The 16039-nt window shown below is 43.2% G+C and overlaps 1 protein-coding gene across 3 annotated transcripts in view; it reads left to right on the top strand.

Moving 5' to 3' along the window:
• Positions 1–16039, top strand: part of LOC139155653 (stromal membrane-associated protein 2-like) — a 68163-nt gene that overhangs the window by 31126 nt on the left and 20998 nt on the right. For all 3 annotated transcript variants that reach the window (XM_070730874.1, XM_070730872.1, XM_070730873.1), the window contains exons 2-3: positions 13286–13419; positions 14996–15081. In XM_070730874.1, coding sequence (XP_070586975.1) covers positions 13286–13419; positions 14996–15081 — 220 coding nt within the window. The remainder of the gene's footprint in view (positions 1–13285; positions 13420–14995; positions 15082–16039) is intronic.

Here is a 16039-nt window from a genome sequence, read left to right on the forward strand (position 1 = left end):
ATCTCTTTCTTTCCTTCTCTCTCTTTCTCTATCTCTCCCCCTCTTGCTCTCGAGCGGTGGGCGGCGGGCGGGCGAGCGGCGGGCGGGCATCAGTGAGGAGCCGAAGATCAGGGTTTCCCCTTTGCGTGGGCGGCGGGGAAGACCCAGGGAAGGTTTCTTCGGCCGCCCAGCAGCTGATCTGTTCGGCAGCGCGGCAAGGAGCCGAAGATCGGGGTTTCCCCTTTGCGTGGGCGGCTCGGAAACCCCAATCTTCGGCTCCTCGCTGCTGCCGCGCTGCTGAACAGATCAGCTGCTGGGCGGCCGAAGAAACCTTCCCTGGGTCTTCCCCGCCGCCCACGCAAAGGTGCTTGGAGTTGCCCACAATTTCTAGCCATTATGCTGTTTAGGCAACTGTGGTTCAGATGCTTTGCCAATCTCTTGGAGACCATCTTGGAATCTAGCAGGAGTTTTCCTCCTCAGTTCTACCTGTCCCTCTTCTAGAGGAGACACTGAAGGGCAGCAGTAGGAGCTGACTGTTGCTCTAGAAAATGATCTAAAATTGGAATTAGAGAATCGGATTCAATTATCAGTTTGTACTTTCTAAAAGAAATCACACCAAATCTGTAAATTGTAAGCGCAGCTTATAGTCAAAAAACATTGTACAAAAATATGTTAAAAAGGGGAAAAATGCATAAAAATTGATACATTAATATATATATATATTGTTGTGCATACTTGTGTGTGTGTGTGTGTGTGTGTGTGTGTGTGAAGGGCATATGTCCAAATCTGAGATTAATGTTTCTCCGTACTGTAGGACCGGATCCAGCAGTCACGTGAGTTGCTCACTGTCTAATCCCCATAGGACTGAGCCTGTCTTTAAAAAGATTGCTGGATCCACCCGTTCCCCAGAATTCGCTCAGTCCTCCTACCGGCAGGACGCGTAGTGGCTCAGCTCCTCTCTAAACAAATGCCTTCCCTTCGTCTTCTACGAGATTTACAGCAAAAAGATAAGTAAATTAGCCTTTCTATTGACGATCAAAGCAATTTAGTTTTCCAGCCAGCCCTCGGGGCTCTGCTCCGAGCAGAGAAGCAGCGATAAGGCTTTCAGTTAATTGCGTAATTGCCTTGCCTTATTGTTTCAGTCGGCCATATTTCTTCTGCTAAATCTGCCCGGCTGGGAGGTTTTTTATTACTTTTATTAGTTTATTTGGCACCGCCTGTGGAGTGGGATGCTTTACAAGGGTGCTTGTTCTGTCCCCCGGACTTAGTTAACTCTTTATTGAGTTTTTCTTGACGCGAAGGCCCTCAGCATCCAATAAATCACCAGCACCAATGGCCCGCCCACATGCAAGCCGGCTGGCACCATAAAGTCCGCCACGTGGTCCAGAGTAGGCTGTGAGAGTCTCAGGCTTGTACTCCGTGCTAGGCCTCTCAACCAACGTGCCTTGGTTGCTTAATCATGGAGGCCTGGCCCTGCTGGTCTCACTGACATGAAGTCTGGATTGATCCAGGCTTATCTTTGAGGGCAGACGCTCCTGGGCCTAGGAGCTTGGGCCCCCTTCCTCTTGGGATTTAAATTGTTCAGCCTATTGCTTCTCCAAAAAAATTTTGGCTCCAGACCTTGTCCTTGTAAATTGTTCAGGCCATGGCTTCTGCTATTCCCAAGAGAGGCACTTCTTCCAGAAACAATCAGGAGCCCAGGCCTACTGGTGATGAGATTCAAACCATCCCCCAGGCCTCGTCCTCCACTTTCGCAGCTCCTCCAGTGGCTAGACCCACCAGAGCTGAAAAGAGAAGAGATAAAGCACTCCAAAAAATTCATGAACAATCAGCTAAACACTTACGACTGCAGGCCCAAGTGCATGTTAGCTCACCTGAACCCCCAGTCTCCTTTGAGCTGCCTCCCTCAGGTGTACCTGTCTTGTCTCTGGATGAGCCAAACCTAAACAGACCCCAGCCTAACTTATGGGGCTTAGGTCCAGAGATACCAGACCATTTGAATCTGGTTCCCTCTGAATTTCCTGCTTCTATTACTAACCTTCCTCCTGAACTGCATTATATCTTTTCTACCTTATCTCAAGTCATTGATGCCAAATTCAAGGCCATCAAAGCGCAGCCCCATCCTCATAGTCAAACCCATCTTAGACCCCTGACTTCCTTCTCAGCCTACAGAGTACCTCAAGAACCAGACTCTAATTCCTCTTAGCATGAGTAGGAGGAGGAGGATGACCCTGAAGACAGGGATGACCCTTTCCAAGGCCTCTCTGAGGATGAAGAATCTCAAATCAAGATCCCTCCATCCTCTACTATTTTTCCCTTTCAGCTGTTCAAGTCTCTACTACTTAAGGCAAGAGCAGCCATAGGCCTTTGAGGTCAGGGCAAGCCTGCACCTACTTCTGATACTCCACAGGAGGAGAATCTCCCCTTTTTCATGCAGGAGCAGGAAGATACCGAGGTCATTCCCATGCCTAAACTATTTAAGGACGCTTTGCTGAAACAGTGGGATCATCCAACTCTAGGTTCCAATCCCTCCTCTAAAGATAAGAAGCTTTATAAAGTCTCACCTTCTTATGAGGATCTTCTTTTTTGTCCCAAAGCAGATGAACTGGTCAAGACCCTGCATTATGCAGCAGCTATACCTGGTGAGGCAGAAGAAGTATTAAAATCAGAGGACAAATGTCTGAAGCAAATGCTCAAGAAATGTTTCCCGGCAGACACCTGGGCAATGAAATGTGCAGCGTCACCATCCTTCTTTTCTAGAGCCATGCTTCTGTGGTTGCAGCAACTTCAACAGCATATTCCTCCCGATGACTTAAGGGGGCAACAAGACCTCAACAATGTCTTTGCAGCAGCCCAATATGTTGCGGATGCCACCCTACAGTCCTCAAGATATGCGGCAAAGTTGATGGCTGCGTCGACAGTGGCCAGGTGGCTTCTCTAGCTCTGCCCTTGGCAAGCGGGATTGAGGCAGAAGTGACAACTTTCCTTGGGCCCTTTAAAACATAAGCTATTATTTGGTGACTTACTTGATCCTCTACTTACAGAAACTACTGATAGGAAGAAAATCCTGCCAAGAAGTCTTAAAATGCTTCAGTCCTTTCAGCGGTCCAATCGCCAACAAGATCAGGGGTTCGCGTTTCAAAGAAACTCAGGTCAGTATAATTCCCGGTTTCGTTTCCAATCAGATAGAATCCCCAAGGGCAGAGGATCTCGATATTAAAGAGGCTCCTCCACCTCAAGGGCCTCAAAAAGGTCCAGGTGGTAATGACCACTCTATCCCCATTGGCCTGGTTCGTTTCCAGCTGGTGCTGCTCCTGTAACGATCCCTGGGTTATTTCCATAGTGACACGGGGACTTCAATTGGTGTTTATCTCCATTCCCCCCAAACATTTCATTTTGTGCCCTTCTCCTAGATCCCCTTCCTCCCATCTCCGTATGGAGGAAGCGATCCATCATCTGCTCTCCATTAGGGTTATTCAGCCAGTTCCTTCCTCGCAAAGAGGACTTGGTTTCTATTCCATCCTCTTTATGGTCCCTAATACCTCTGGAGGATGGAGAGCCATTTTGGATCTTAAAAGATTAAACCAGTATATCAAATACAGAAAGTTTAAGATGCATTCCTTGTAGTCTATCCTGGCATCTATTCACCCTGGGGACTTCATGTCCCCCTTAGACCTTATGGAGGCCTATCTCCACATTCCCATTTTAAAAGGCCACAGACAATTTCTCCGCTTTGCCTTTCAGGGCAATCACTATCAGTACAGGGCCATGCCCTTCGGCCTGTCCTCGGCCCCTCGAATCTTTACTAAGCTCCTGGGTGCCCTGGCAGTTCATATCCGGGCTACCCCCATTCATATCTTGTGCTATTTGGATGACAATTTAGTTCACGGTCCCTCCAAAGAGGGCACCCGTACAGATCTTCAGTTATCCATGTCTCTCCTACAGGAGCATGCTTTTTTCCATTAATATCAAAAAAAGTCAGTTTTATCCTTCCATCTCCCTTCAGCACCTGGGGGCAATCATAGATTCCAACCTGTCTCAGGTTTTCCTTTCTCCTGAAAGGAAGATTAGTATCAAAGAGCTTAACGCTCAAGTCAGATCCCAAAGAAAGGTCTCCATTTCCACGCTGTCTTCCCTACTGGGAAAGATGGTGTCCTGCATTGGTATTATTCCCTGGGCACGCCTCCATACTAGGGAACTCCAATGGCTTTTATTGCCATTCCAGAGATCAGGACACGAGCAACTCAGCACGCTCCATTCTGATCCCTTCTGTCGTCCTGAGATCCCTCTCATGGTGGCCTTCCTTCGCTCTGGACAAAGGATCCCTTTTCAGGATTCCAGACCAGTTTGTTTGTTTGTTTGTTTGTTTATTTATTTATTTATTTATTTATTTATTTATTTATTTATTTATTTATTTATTTATTTATTTATTTATTTATTTATTTATTTATTTATTTATTTATTTATTTATTTATTTATTTATTTATTTATTTATTTATTTATTTATTTATTTATTTATTTATTTATTTATTTATTTATTTATTTATTTATTTATTTATTTATTTATTTATTTATTTATTTATTTATTTATTTATTTATTTATTTATTTATTTATTTATTTATTTATTTATTTATTTATTGGATTTGTATGCCGCCCCTCTCTGCAGACTCGGGGCAGCTAACAACAGTAACAACAGTTTACCATCACCATGGACGCCAGTCTCCTGGGCTGGGGAGCCCACGCTCCAGGCCTGATCCCAAGGCACGTAGTCACCGGAGGAGTCAACCAAGCCAATCAATTTGCTGGAACTGAGAGCAGTGTCGCTATCCCTCAAGAGGTTCAAACCACACATCCTCAACCGATATATCCTAATCCTAACAGACAATATGGTTACAAAGAGCCACATCTGCAGACAAGGAAGCACCCGGTCCAAAGCCCTGATGTAGGAAGCCCTGAAGCTGGGCCTTTGGGCAGAGAGACACCTGGAGTCTCTATCGGCCGACCACATATCGGGAATTCTCAATGTGCAGGCGGACTGGCTCTCCTGATCGACGCTGGATCCAGGGGAGTGGAGTCTCCATCCAGACTTATTCCAGCAAATCTGTCTCAGATTGGTCACCCATCGCTAGACCTGTTCGTGATCGCGACTAATGCTCAGCTCCCTCGGTTCTTTTCCAGATTCCCATCCCCGGGAGCAGAAGCAACCAACGGACTCAGAACCCCTTGGCCTCCAGGCCTCCTATATGCCTTCCCACCAATTCCAATCCTGCCAGACATGATCCACAAGATCCTCCTCGAGCAGGCCCAGGTAATACTGATAGCCCATCACTGGCCTCAATGACCCTGGTTCGTGGACCTCCAGCGGCTATCCGTCCAGGCCCCCTGGCGACTCTCTGCTTTGGAGGTTATGTTGCAGCAGGGGGTCTCTCACCATCCAGACCCGGAGTGGTTCCACCTCACTGCTTGGCTGTTATCCAGCGTGACCTAGACCTTCGAGGTTATGACCCAGACGCCGTGGAAGTGATCCTAAAGTCTAGAAGAATATCTACCAACAGGATCTACGACCATACCTCATCTAAGTTTCACCAGTGCTGTTCCCAGGAAGGACTCTCTCCCTTGTGTATTCCCATTCACAGAATCGTTTCCTTCCTCATGAAAGGCTTGCACCTAGGTCTCTCAGCGAACACTATCCAGCGACACCTAGCAGCCTTATCCTCAGTCCTGGCAGGACCCCGAAGACAACCGCTTCGCATCTTTCCTGAAATACAAGAACTGTTAAGAGGCATCTCGAACCTCAGACCTCCCACTGTTCACAGATATCCATCCTGGGACTTACCTCGGGTTCTGCATTCTCTTATCCAAGCTCCATACGAACTGCTAAATTCTGCCTCCTTCAGACACCTGTCCTACAAAATAGCATTCCCTGTGGCAATCACCTCCGCCAGATGCATTTCTGAGCTGGCGGCGCTCTCTATTCGCCAGGACTTATGTCAATTTTATCCTGACAAAGTAGTCCTTCGATTGGACCCCACCTTTCTACCAAAAGTCAGCTCCATGTTTCACAGGACATTGTATTGTCTTCTTTCTGCTCTAACCGAAACCACCATCTCTCCGTCAGATGGCACACTTTGGACCTTACTAGAGCTCTGCGAATTTATCTCCAATGTACTAGGACCTTTCGTAGGTCAGAAGCTCTATTCGTAGCTTTCCACCCCAGGTCTCTGGGGTCTAAAGTCTCATCCACCGTATTAGGCCATTGGATTAGAGGGACAATCTCCAAAGCTTACGAGTCAGCATCCCTCAATGTCCCACAAGGCATCACGGCACCTTCTACAAGAAGTGCAGCCACATCAGCAGCCTGGGCAACTCAAGCGCCCTTGGAGAAAGTTTGCAAGGTGGCCACATGGGCCTCTCCCAATTCTTTTCTAAGGCAAGTTGGTTGTTAAATGAGTTGTGCCCAATTTTATGACTGGTTTATCAGTCATTAAGTGAATCACACGCTGTTAAGCAAATCTGACTTTTCCAATTGACTTTGGTTGTCAGAAGCTGGCTTGGGAAGGCCTCAAATGGCAATCATGTGACTACAGCAGTCATAAATACTGTATATGCCGATTGCCAAGCACCCACATTTTGATCATGTGTCTGGGATTCTTCAATAATTATAAGTGCAAGGACCAGTCATAAGCTCCTTTGTTCAGTATCATAGCTTCAAACAGTCACTAAATTGAGGAGACTCTTTACTTCTCAGCATCTTTTTCAGGATGCAGAGTTTCTTGAGAAAATCCTTTGATGCTAGCATGGAGGCCATTTTTTAAAAATAAGCACAGTGTCTGGAAGTGGCTATTTCTTTCTATTGTACAGGTCTTAATCATCTCTTTACAGGCCAACTTTTTGCTCTAGTGACATCTGTAATCAAGTATGCAAGATAATTAAATGCTTTTCCTGCTCAGTAATGTCTGACTGGCTTTATTGAAAGCAGCTAACCTGTAAATGGGATCTGGGGAATCTACATCTCTATTCCTGCTGCAAAATATTTAATTTCAATTATTATTAGGTGTATTGAATGACACCCCCCCCCCTTCCTGAAACATTAACATATAGGTTAATATAGATTCAGTGCAATGCAAAAAGAAAATAGCTACTTAAAAATACACAAGCCAGCACCCTAATTTCTGGTATTAAAATGCAGTTTGTCCTTGACGTATGAACTTGATCTGGAATTAAAGTTATAAGTTGTTTTAGTCAGGAGTCAGTGCATCACATAACTAGACCTGACCTTTTGACATTTTTTGCAGCAGTTGTTAAAAATAACATGCTCGTTTAAGCAAATCCAATTTCAAATCGTTAATTTAGTTTCATTAAGCAAATCCAAGTGGGTTTTGTTCACCCCCTTACTGGAAACCAGAAATAAGTGCCAGAAACAAGCACAAAATTTATAGATTGTAGTCAGGGGATCACAAGATTCTGCAAACGGCCATAAAGGAGAACTGATTGTTGTAGTGTCCAAAATGCTGCCATTATAACTCCAAAAATGGGTTGTAAGTAGCTGTGGGGAGGTCTGTTGTAACTTTGAAGTTACAACTTTGGTTGTTAAGTGACTGGGCACAAGTTGAGAACTACCTCTGTGGAGTCAGTGGACCTTCCTAAAGATGGGGCACACAAGCAGGCCTCAAGACAACTTATTTCCTTTGCTCCCACAGCAAACAAACATAGGATAGCAACCACTTCTGAAGATCTTAAAACAGGAGTCATGAAACTTGACAACTTTAAGACTTGTGGAATTCTGGAAATTGAAGTCCACAAGTCTTAAAGTTGCCAAGTTTGGGAAGTTTTAAATATGAACAGAAGGACATTTGGGAGTTTTATAGAATTCTTGAGGATAGCATTGTAAAAGTCCCCCCATAATATTACCCCTCTTATCAAGTAGCAAGAAAGCATCAGGTGAGTGCCTGCAATCCGGGTCCTTTGTCAAGATCTCTTGGGGGCTCATTTCAGCTGTAGCAGAATTGAAACTTTCTCCCTGTGTATTGTGTTTTCTAGTGAAGTCACATGACAAGCATTTCTTCTCCTTTTTTAAAGGGTATTTCCTCCTTTTGTTTTGCATTTAGTCTCTCTGACTTCTTGAAGCATAGCAAATTTGCATAATGGAAACCAAGATATAATTCAAGAGAAGCAACAAGATTTTTTTGTGGTTCTAACAAGCAATCTAGAGGGAAGAGGGACTTTTTTCAGTAATTATGGGTTGGATGTTATTGGAAAGCCCTAGAAATCAATCTGAGATGAAGATAAGCCTGTTTATAACATTGTGTATGAGGCCTGGTTGATTTCATATGACAGGTGAATATGACATAGTTGGAATTACTGAAATCTTGTGGGACGAAAGGCACGACTGGAACATACAGATTAAAGGATACAAACGTTTAAAAAAAATAGATCACACAAAAAAGGAGGTGGAGTTGCACTGTATGTAAAGGACCACTACAATGCCGCAGAGAGATACAAGTAATGAGAAGAAAATGCTCTAGAAAGGTTATAGGTCAACATTAAAGAAAACAAGTGCAACAAAACAATTGGTGTGTACTACAGACCACCAAACCAAACAAACAATAGACAGCCTTTTCAACAACCAGCTAACACACATATGCAAGAAAAACAACACAGTAATAATGGGAGACTTTACTTACCCAGACATTAAGTGGAAAAACAATTCTGCACCAAGTGAAAAATCGAACAAATTTCTAACATGCCTTACAGACAGTTTCATAGTCCAAAAAGTGGAGGAGGGAACTAGAGGGGCAGCCACACCGGACCTCATTCTTACAAACAGAGGAGAAACGATAGTAGGGGTCGAAACAGATTGAGTGCTGGGTGAGAGCAACCATAACATTCTCAAGTTCAATATAATACTAACACAAACAATTGGACCCAACAACACCAAAGTCCCAGATTTTAGAAAAGCAGACTTCAATAAACTCAGAGAAAACCTGAGAGAGATCCCTTGGACAAAAACCCTAAAGGGCAAAACCATGCAAGAAGCTTGGGAGACTTTAAAAACCACAATCATAAAATCCCAAAACAATGCTATCCCAATGAAAAAGAAACACACAAAATCCAAAAAGAAACCAGCTTGGCTGCACAAAGACCTAACAAACGAACTGAATGGGGGGGAAAAAGACAAATACAAAAAATGGAAAGAAGGACATATAACAACAGACAACCAGAATCTCCAAAGAAAAAATCAGGACAGCAAAAGCCCAGTACGAACCAAGCCTAGCAACACCCCCCCCACCCCAGCACTTTGAATCCCGCCGGCCAAGAGCACTCGGGCAGCAGCTTCTGCCAGGATTCAAAGTGCTCCGCCCCCCTCCCAGCCTCCGGGCCGCCGCTCAGCTGTCATTTTGTAGAGAAGCGAGAAGCGGAGGAAGAGCTGGATGCTGGAGGTAGCGGAGGAAGGTGAATGCGGCCAGGAGGCTGGGATGGGGGCGAAATATGGGAGGAGGAGAGAGGCAGCCTCCACGCGAGCTCTGACCAGCTAGCTGTTAGCGGCGGCGCGGACTGGCTGAAAAACCCCAACGGCCCGGTCCTGGTCCGCGGACCGGCGGTTGGAGACCTCTGCTCTAGAACACAGGTCTTCAAACTTGGCAACTTTAAGACTTGTGGGCTTCAACTCCTATAATTTTCCAGCCAGCATAGCTGAAGTTGAAGTCCACAAGTCTTAAGGTTGTCAAGTTTGGAGGACCCCTGCTTTGGAACCTGACTTCCCTGCAGCAATATCCCTGGGTCACCTCTATACCTCACAGGCATTTGTGGAAAAGAAAAGCAAATGGCTGCAATGCAGAATGTTTTTTTTTTAAAAACTATGCCGGATTGTGTACCCCCCTCAAAAAAAAGGGAAAAATGAAAGATAGGACCATATTAAGACTGTCCTGAGATGTGCTGGATCTTCCATACTCGTCAGGGTGGGACTTTGTGGCAGGTGTAGCCCACCCCGTCTCCCTGCACACTATCTGCATTTAACACTGTTCCTCAAGAATTTTGATCCGCCTTGCAGACTGCTCAGAGGGCTTAAAGTGGGCAGAGGCACTTAGAGAGCAAGCTCATAACGGCATGCTGCAGGAGTGTGAGTCTGATTTAATCACACTGCAAGATCTGTGCATATCAGAGGCGGAGAGAAGAATGTTGGCAACCAGCCTGAAATTCCTCACTGAAAGGGTCATGAATTCAGTCTGCCACAATATGCTGTGACAGGGAGGGGGGAATATTTTAAGTTTGGGGAAAATCTGATACCATAGTTTAAAAGAACTGGCAGGAGTCCCCACATCTGAGTTTAATCTCTGTCTGCTAATTTTTTAAATTGTCAATCTGTAATATATCATCTTCCTTGTGATTCCTGACTGGCTGTTGAAGTTTGAAGTACAATTTCAGTGTGTTTCTCTTTTCTTCTTTGTTTCTTTGACCTGTCAGATCCGATCTAAAGAGTTCTCGGAATGGGTTCTGCTTTGAGGTTTCCCTTTTTGGCACTTCTGCTCTGCTGCTCTGCAGTTGGATTGACATTGTCGGGTGATCCCTAAAGAGCAGCTCTTTGAAAGTGGTAGAAACCGAAATCATGGCATGTGTGCGAGATAAGATTGTGAACACAGAAGTGACTCTAGCACTGACTGAAGCACTCTTACACTGCAGGTCTTCTCGCCTGACATTTGCATTCATTGTGCTTCATAGGTGATGATGTAATCCTTACTCTGGTCCTGCCAATCTTGTTCATATAGCAAAGTCAGGACTGGATACTTGCACAATTTGCCAATTCCAGTAATTCGCCTTTAGGGATCATTGGTAGTGCAGCTTTCTCCAAACTGAACTCCTTTGCCTTTCCGATGTGTTTCTGGAGCAGAGGTTTTCAACTTGGCAACTTTAAGACTTGGGGACTTGTGGGAGTTGAAGTCCATAAGTCTTAAAGTTGCCAAGTTTGAAGACCTCTGATCTGAAGACTGCACCAAAGTAGCGGTTTTCAAGAAATCTAATATCTTGTCAGATCTTTTGTCTCTAATTTGAATCAGGCTTTTCTGTGAACAAGTCATATTTCTTAACTAGTTTTCTGTTTTTTGAGGTTCTATGGGTATGAGGACTCCAGATCCTAGAACTTTAAGCTAAGTTTTATTCAAACTGAAGGATAGCAAAGAACCTCCCTCAGTGACATTTGCAACCCAGATTGGCACATAATATTCTGGATTCTCTGCATCTTAATCACCCACTCTTACAAGTACCATGGTTCTTTGTAGACTTGAAGAATTGATTTGGGGCTTTGAAGAACGTGACAACCCAGAAAAGCTTCAGCAAGAGCTGTGTTGCCCAAATTCAAGTCTAAACAATAGAATCTTATCTTTTCTTTTATGTACACTAAGAGCATGTGCACCAAGACTAATTCGTTGTATGTCCAATCACACTTAGCCAATAAAATTCTATTCTATTCTTTATTCTATTCTGTTCTATTCTTTCAAGGTCATTCAGAGCCCAGGAGATAGCACCTTGTGGCTTCATAGAGTTATTTATTTCCATCTGCACTGCTGTTCCTTGCGGGGAAGAACACCAATAAAAAGCCGGTTTCCCTTTCTCCCTTTTCCCCAAAATAACCAGATTTACAGGAGTGTGTGAGAGAGTGTAAGTAAAGAGCAGTCATCTGCCTGCAGCCTGCAATGAGTACACTCTGTTTAGCTGATCTCAGCAAGTTGGGAAAACTCCACTTAAGTATGAAAAGGATAATAGCTTTCTGGGTGTCATCCTCTGCCCAACTTTTTACATTTTTAAAACCATCCGCCATTTCAATGACCTCTAATTTTGCCTTTGTTGAATGATGCCACTTCTTGTTCAAACTAAACTTGAAGCTTAAATCAAGCTTAAATCAGAGGTCTTCTGATTTAAGCCTTAAATTAAAAGTCTTCAAACCTGGCAATTTTGAGACTTTTGGACTTCCAACTCCCAGAATTCTCCAGCCAGGTATGCTGGAGAAGCACACAAGTAAATAATGCCTTAAATAATGGATTAATTAATTGGTAACTCGTGGCAATGATCTATTAATGAGCAGATTTTGGACCCAATATTGAAAAAGACAATTAGCAGTTGTAGTTGTTTTTTCCTTCTCTTCTCTGCTTTCCTGTTCTTATTCCCCCAGCCATCTACCGGGCTTTAGAACAGTAACTTTGTTGCTGTCCTTTTTTTTCCAAGCAAGATGATGAGTTTGTTTCTTGGTATGAATATTTAAAAGCCAGTTTTGTACCATAGTTGAAAGCTCCCAGTCTCTTTCACTTATACACTATAGGTAGTTCTCAACTTAAGACCATAATTGAACCCAGAATGATAGCTATATGTCATATGTCATTAAATGGGTAACCATGTGACTGCACCTGATTTTGCAACTTTTAAAAAAAAATAATTTTAATTGAAATTTTCAGTTTTAAAAACAACATAAAACAACACACAACACAAAAAAAGCAAAGACAAAACAGCATAAGAAAAATACAGATATAAAGCACAAATACATAAAATATAATTTCACTAATACAGCTTTCTATCATCGGAATTTCCTTCTCAATTTTACATTGTCCTAATTATGACTAATGTTTTATAATTAAACATTTTATCTTTACTCCTTCCTGATACACCTTATTTACTATTAATTACTAAAATTAACCCAATTATTGCAGAGGTCATTAGCAATAGTAATTAGACATATATACCGCTTCACAGTGCTTTACAGACCTCTCTAAATGGTTTACAGAGTCACCCTATTGCCAGCCCATTTTTACTGTCCTCAGAAGGATGGACATCTGAGTCAACCTTCAGCCAATCAAAACTCGAACTGCCAAAACCTCTCTGGCAGCTGACAGTCAGCAGAACTAGCCTGCAGTACTGCATTCTGAGCACTGCACCACCACAGCTCATTAAGTAAATTTGGCTGTTTATTGAATCCACTGTCCACAATGGGCATTTATTTTTTTACAGAAACCAAAAGTAAATGCCAGTTTGCAGGTTAAAAAACCATAAATTGCAGCTACATGATGACGAGATGCTGGAAAGAGCCATAAATTCAAGCCAGTTTTTGCCAAGCACCAAAAATGCAATCATATGACTGGTGGAAGTGGCTTTCAGAACTTCAAATCCTAGTCATTAATGCCCCTGCAAACATCTATCATAATCTATGTTGCTAACTGACTTGTAAGTCGAGGACTATCTGTTTCAGCTTCTTGGAAGAGAGAATTTACCCTGCAGCTTACAGCCACTCTCATGACTGTTTCCCTTGCACTTTCACAGGGCCAAGATGGGCCTCGTGGAACATCGGTGTCTTCATTTGCATCCGCTGTGCTGGAATACACCGGAACCTGGGAGTCCATATTTCTCGGGTAAAATCTGTCAATCTGGACCAATGGACGCAAGAACAAATACAGGTCAGTATAGATTTTTGACAGCAGCATAAGAGAAAAGTTATCAGAGTGGATCAGGAGCAGATTCCTATGCCCGGCTGCAACTGGTGCGCTGCGTGTGCGGCTTTCTTTCTCCTGCGTGCGTGTATGTGCACATGTCCCAGCATGATTTTGTTTCTGTGCATACACAGGAAGCAAAGAGAGGGGTGGAGAGGGGCGGCATACAAATCTAAATAATAAATAAATAAATACAAATCTAAATAATAAATAAATAATAAAATAAATAAAGTCTCGTGAGGGCATGCGCGCGCATGTGAGATTTTGCCAATTTCTTTGCTTCCGTGTATGCGCAGAAGCAAAGAAATCGCCAAAATCTCACACATGCATCCCCTTGCAAGATTTTGCTTCTTGCACATGCGTAGAAACAAAAACATGGAGGGACACACATGTGCACATGCTGGAGAAGCAAAGCTGTGCATGCAGCTCAACTTTTGCAACTGGTGCGGCGGCGTCTAACACCCATTGCTGGTGTGGATGCAATTCTAAAATGAGTAGAATCTCTTCTGTCCTCAGATCAACATCCTGCCATTAGACAATGTGAGTTGTAGAGAATCTAGCTGTCAACTAACGTTACATGGTTATTTTCTACCTTCAGAGATTCCTCATTTCCCACAAAACCAATCTGGAGTAATCTGTATACACATTTAGCATTCTTCAGAAATTGGGTCTGATGTTCGGAGATTGCCCAAACAATATCTGCAGTTTTCTTGCAAGATTTTTCAAAAGTGGGCTGGCTGGAAAATTCTGGGAGTTGAAGTTCACATATCTTGAGACATATCTTGAGTTTTTCTCAAGATTTGAGAGAAAGACTGTTCCTAAGGCTGAGAGAAAATGTCTAGCCCAGGGTTACCCAGCTAGCTTTGTATCTAACATGGGACTAGAACTCATGATCTCCCATTTTATGTGCCTTAATATTATTCCTTAAAATGTTAAAACAAATTAAATACAGTATTGTATTCTTACATCCATTAACCCCAGTGTTTAATCTAAGTTATTTGAAAAGTTTTTATTTTCTCCTCCCTACCCCATTTCACATATCCTGAGATATTTGGCATCTCCATTTATGATCTCTTTTCCCCTCAATTCTAATGACTAAGGAGACACATTCATGGGGCTCATAAAGATCTCTTTCTTTCTTTAGCCTCTAAGGTTCAGAGAAGCTGATTTAGAGTAAGCTACAATCACTTCAGAATGCTATATTAGACCTGTCATTTTATCAAATAAAATCACTGTGGTTGGTGAAGGAACATAACTGCTCCTTCCAGTAGAACCAAATGCAGTTTCCTGCTGATGTAATAGAAACTGATAATGCATTTAACTACCAAGCCATCATAACTCTTGATACCTCCAGATTGATGTCCAAACACAATTCTATAAATATTCTGGCAAATAATAATATTAATTTATCTCCCGAGGCTTTAGTTGTCAGCGTTCAAAAACATAAAAAGCTTACTTCCTGGAGTTAATTAAACAATTGAAACAAATGCAAGCCTAATTATAATTATACAGCATCACAAAGACTTTCTGTTTTGTATTCCAGTGTATGCAAGAAATGGGAAATGGCAAAGCAAATCGGCTTTATGAAGGTTACCTGCCAGAGAACTTCAGACGACCCCAGACAGACCAGCATCCTTTTCTGCCTGTCGTCCCCATAGGAAGATGGAGACCTTAGCATCAGTGTGGGAAGGGGATATCTCTATATCACTTTCTGAAATCTTTTAAGTCTCTAAAGCCTTTTTCAGAATTTTGATGATGTTTCCCTGTTAGTAAGCATATTCTGGAAAACCGAATCTCATAGATTAACCCTGACTAGGAGGTGCAGTATGCAGTGTTCTCCCAATTGTCTATGTCCGCCTGGAGACTACATATTGTTTTTTGGCAACAATATGAATGGGAATTGCTGTTGCCTTTATCTAAGATGGTTTTTTCTCCCTTAGTTAAGTCAACACCGCTTTTAAACTTTTAAAACAGTTTTATGTGGAACAAAAGGATGTCTCTGGATCAGGGTGGCTGGCTGTAGAATTTTGGGAGCTGACATCCATACATATTGATGTTATGAAGTTTAGCCACTGCTCTATAGAGAGGCAGGTAACTCATAAAATTTATGTGGAATAATTTATCTGCCCATGGCCATAGATTGATATCAATATCCTAATCTCCTATCCCAGTAATGGCAAACCTGTGGCATGCATAGCCATATCGATGGACATGCAAGACATTGCCCTACGTCAGACCCAGCGTGCCTGTGCGCACTGGGCTAGCTGATTTTCAGCCTTGGGGAATGCCATTTCGCACTCCCTCCAAAGGCTTCATGGAAGCTTCCTGAAGCTCTGAGGTATGAATAACAGCCCAACGGGCAAACTGGAGCTTTGCAAAAACAGACTTCCAGTTTGCCTGTTTTGCTGTTTTTCACACTTTGGGGTTTAAAGAAGCTTCCCTAAAGCCTTCAGAGTGCAACGGGGAAAACTGGAAGTCATTTTTTCCGAATTTTCATTTTCCCCATTTGGCCATTTTTTCACCATCCCAGGCTTCAGTGAGGCCTGTGTGCATGTGCGGGTGGGGTTGGGCGCATGTGCAGGGGGCG

The sequence above is a fragment of the Erythrolamprus reginae genome, unplaced genomic scaffold (genome assembly GCF_031021105.1).
Source record: "Erythrolamprus reginae isolate rEryReg1 unplaced genomic scaffold, rEryReg1.hap1 H_4, whole genome shotgun sequence".
In the NCBI taxonomy this organism is placed as follows: domain Eukaryota; kingdom Metazoa; phylum Chordata; class Lepidosauria; order Squamata; family Dipsadidae; genus Erythrolamprus; species Erythrolamprus reginae.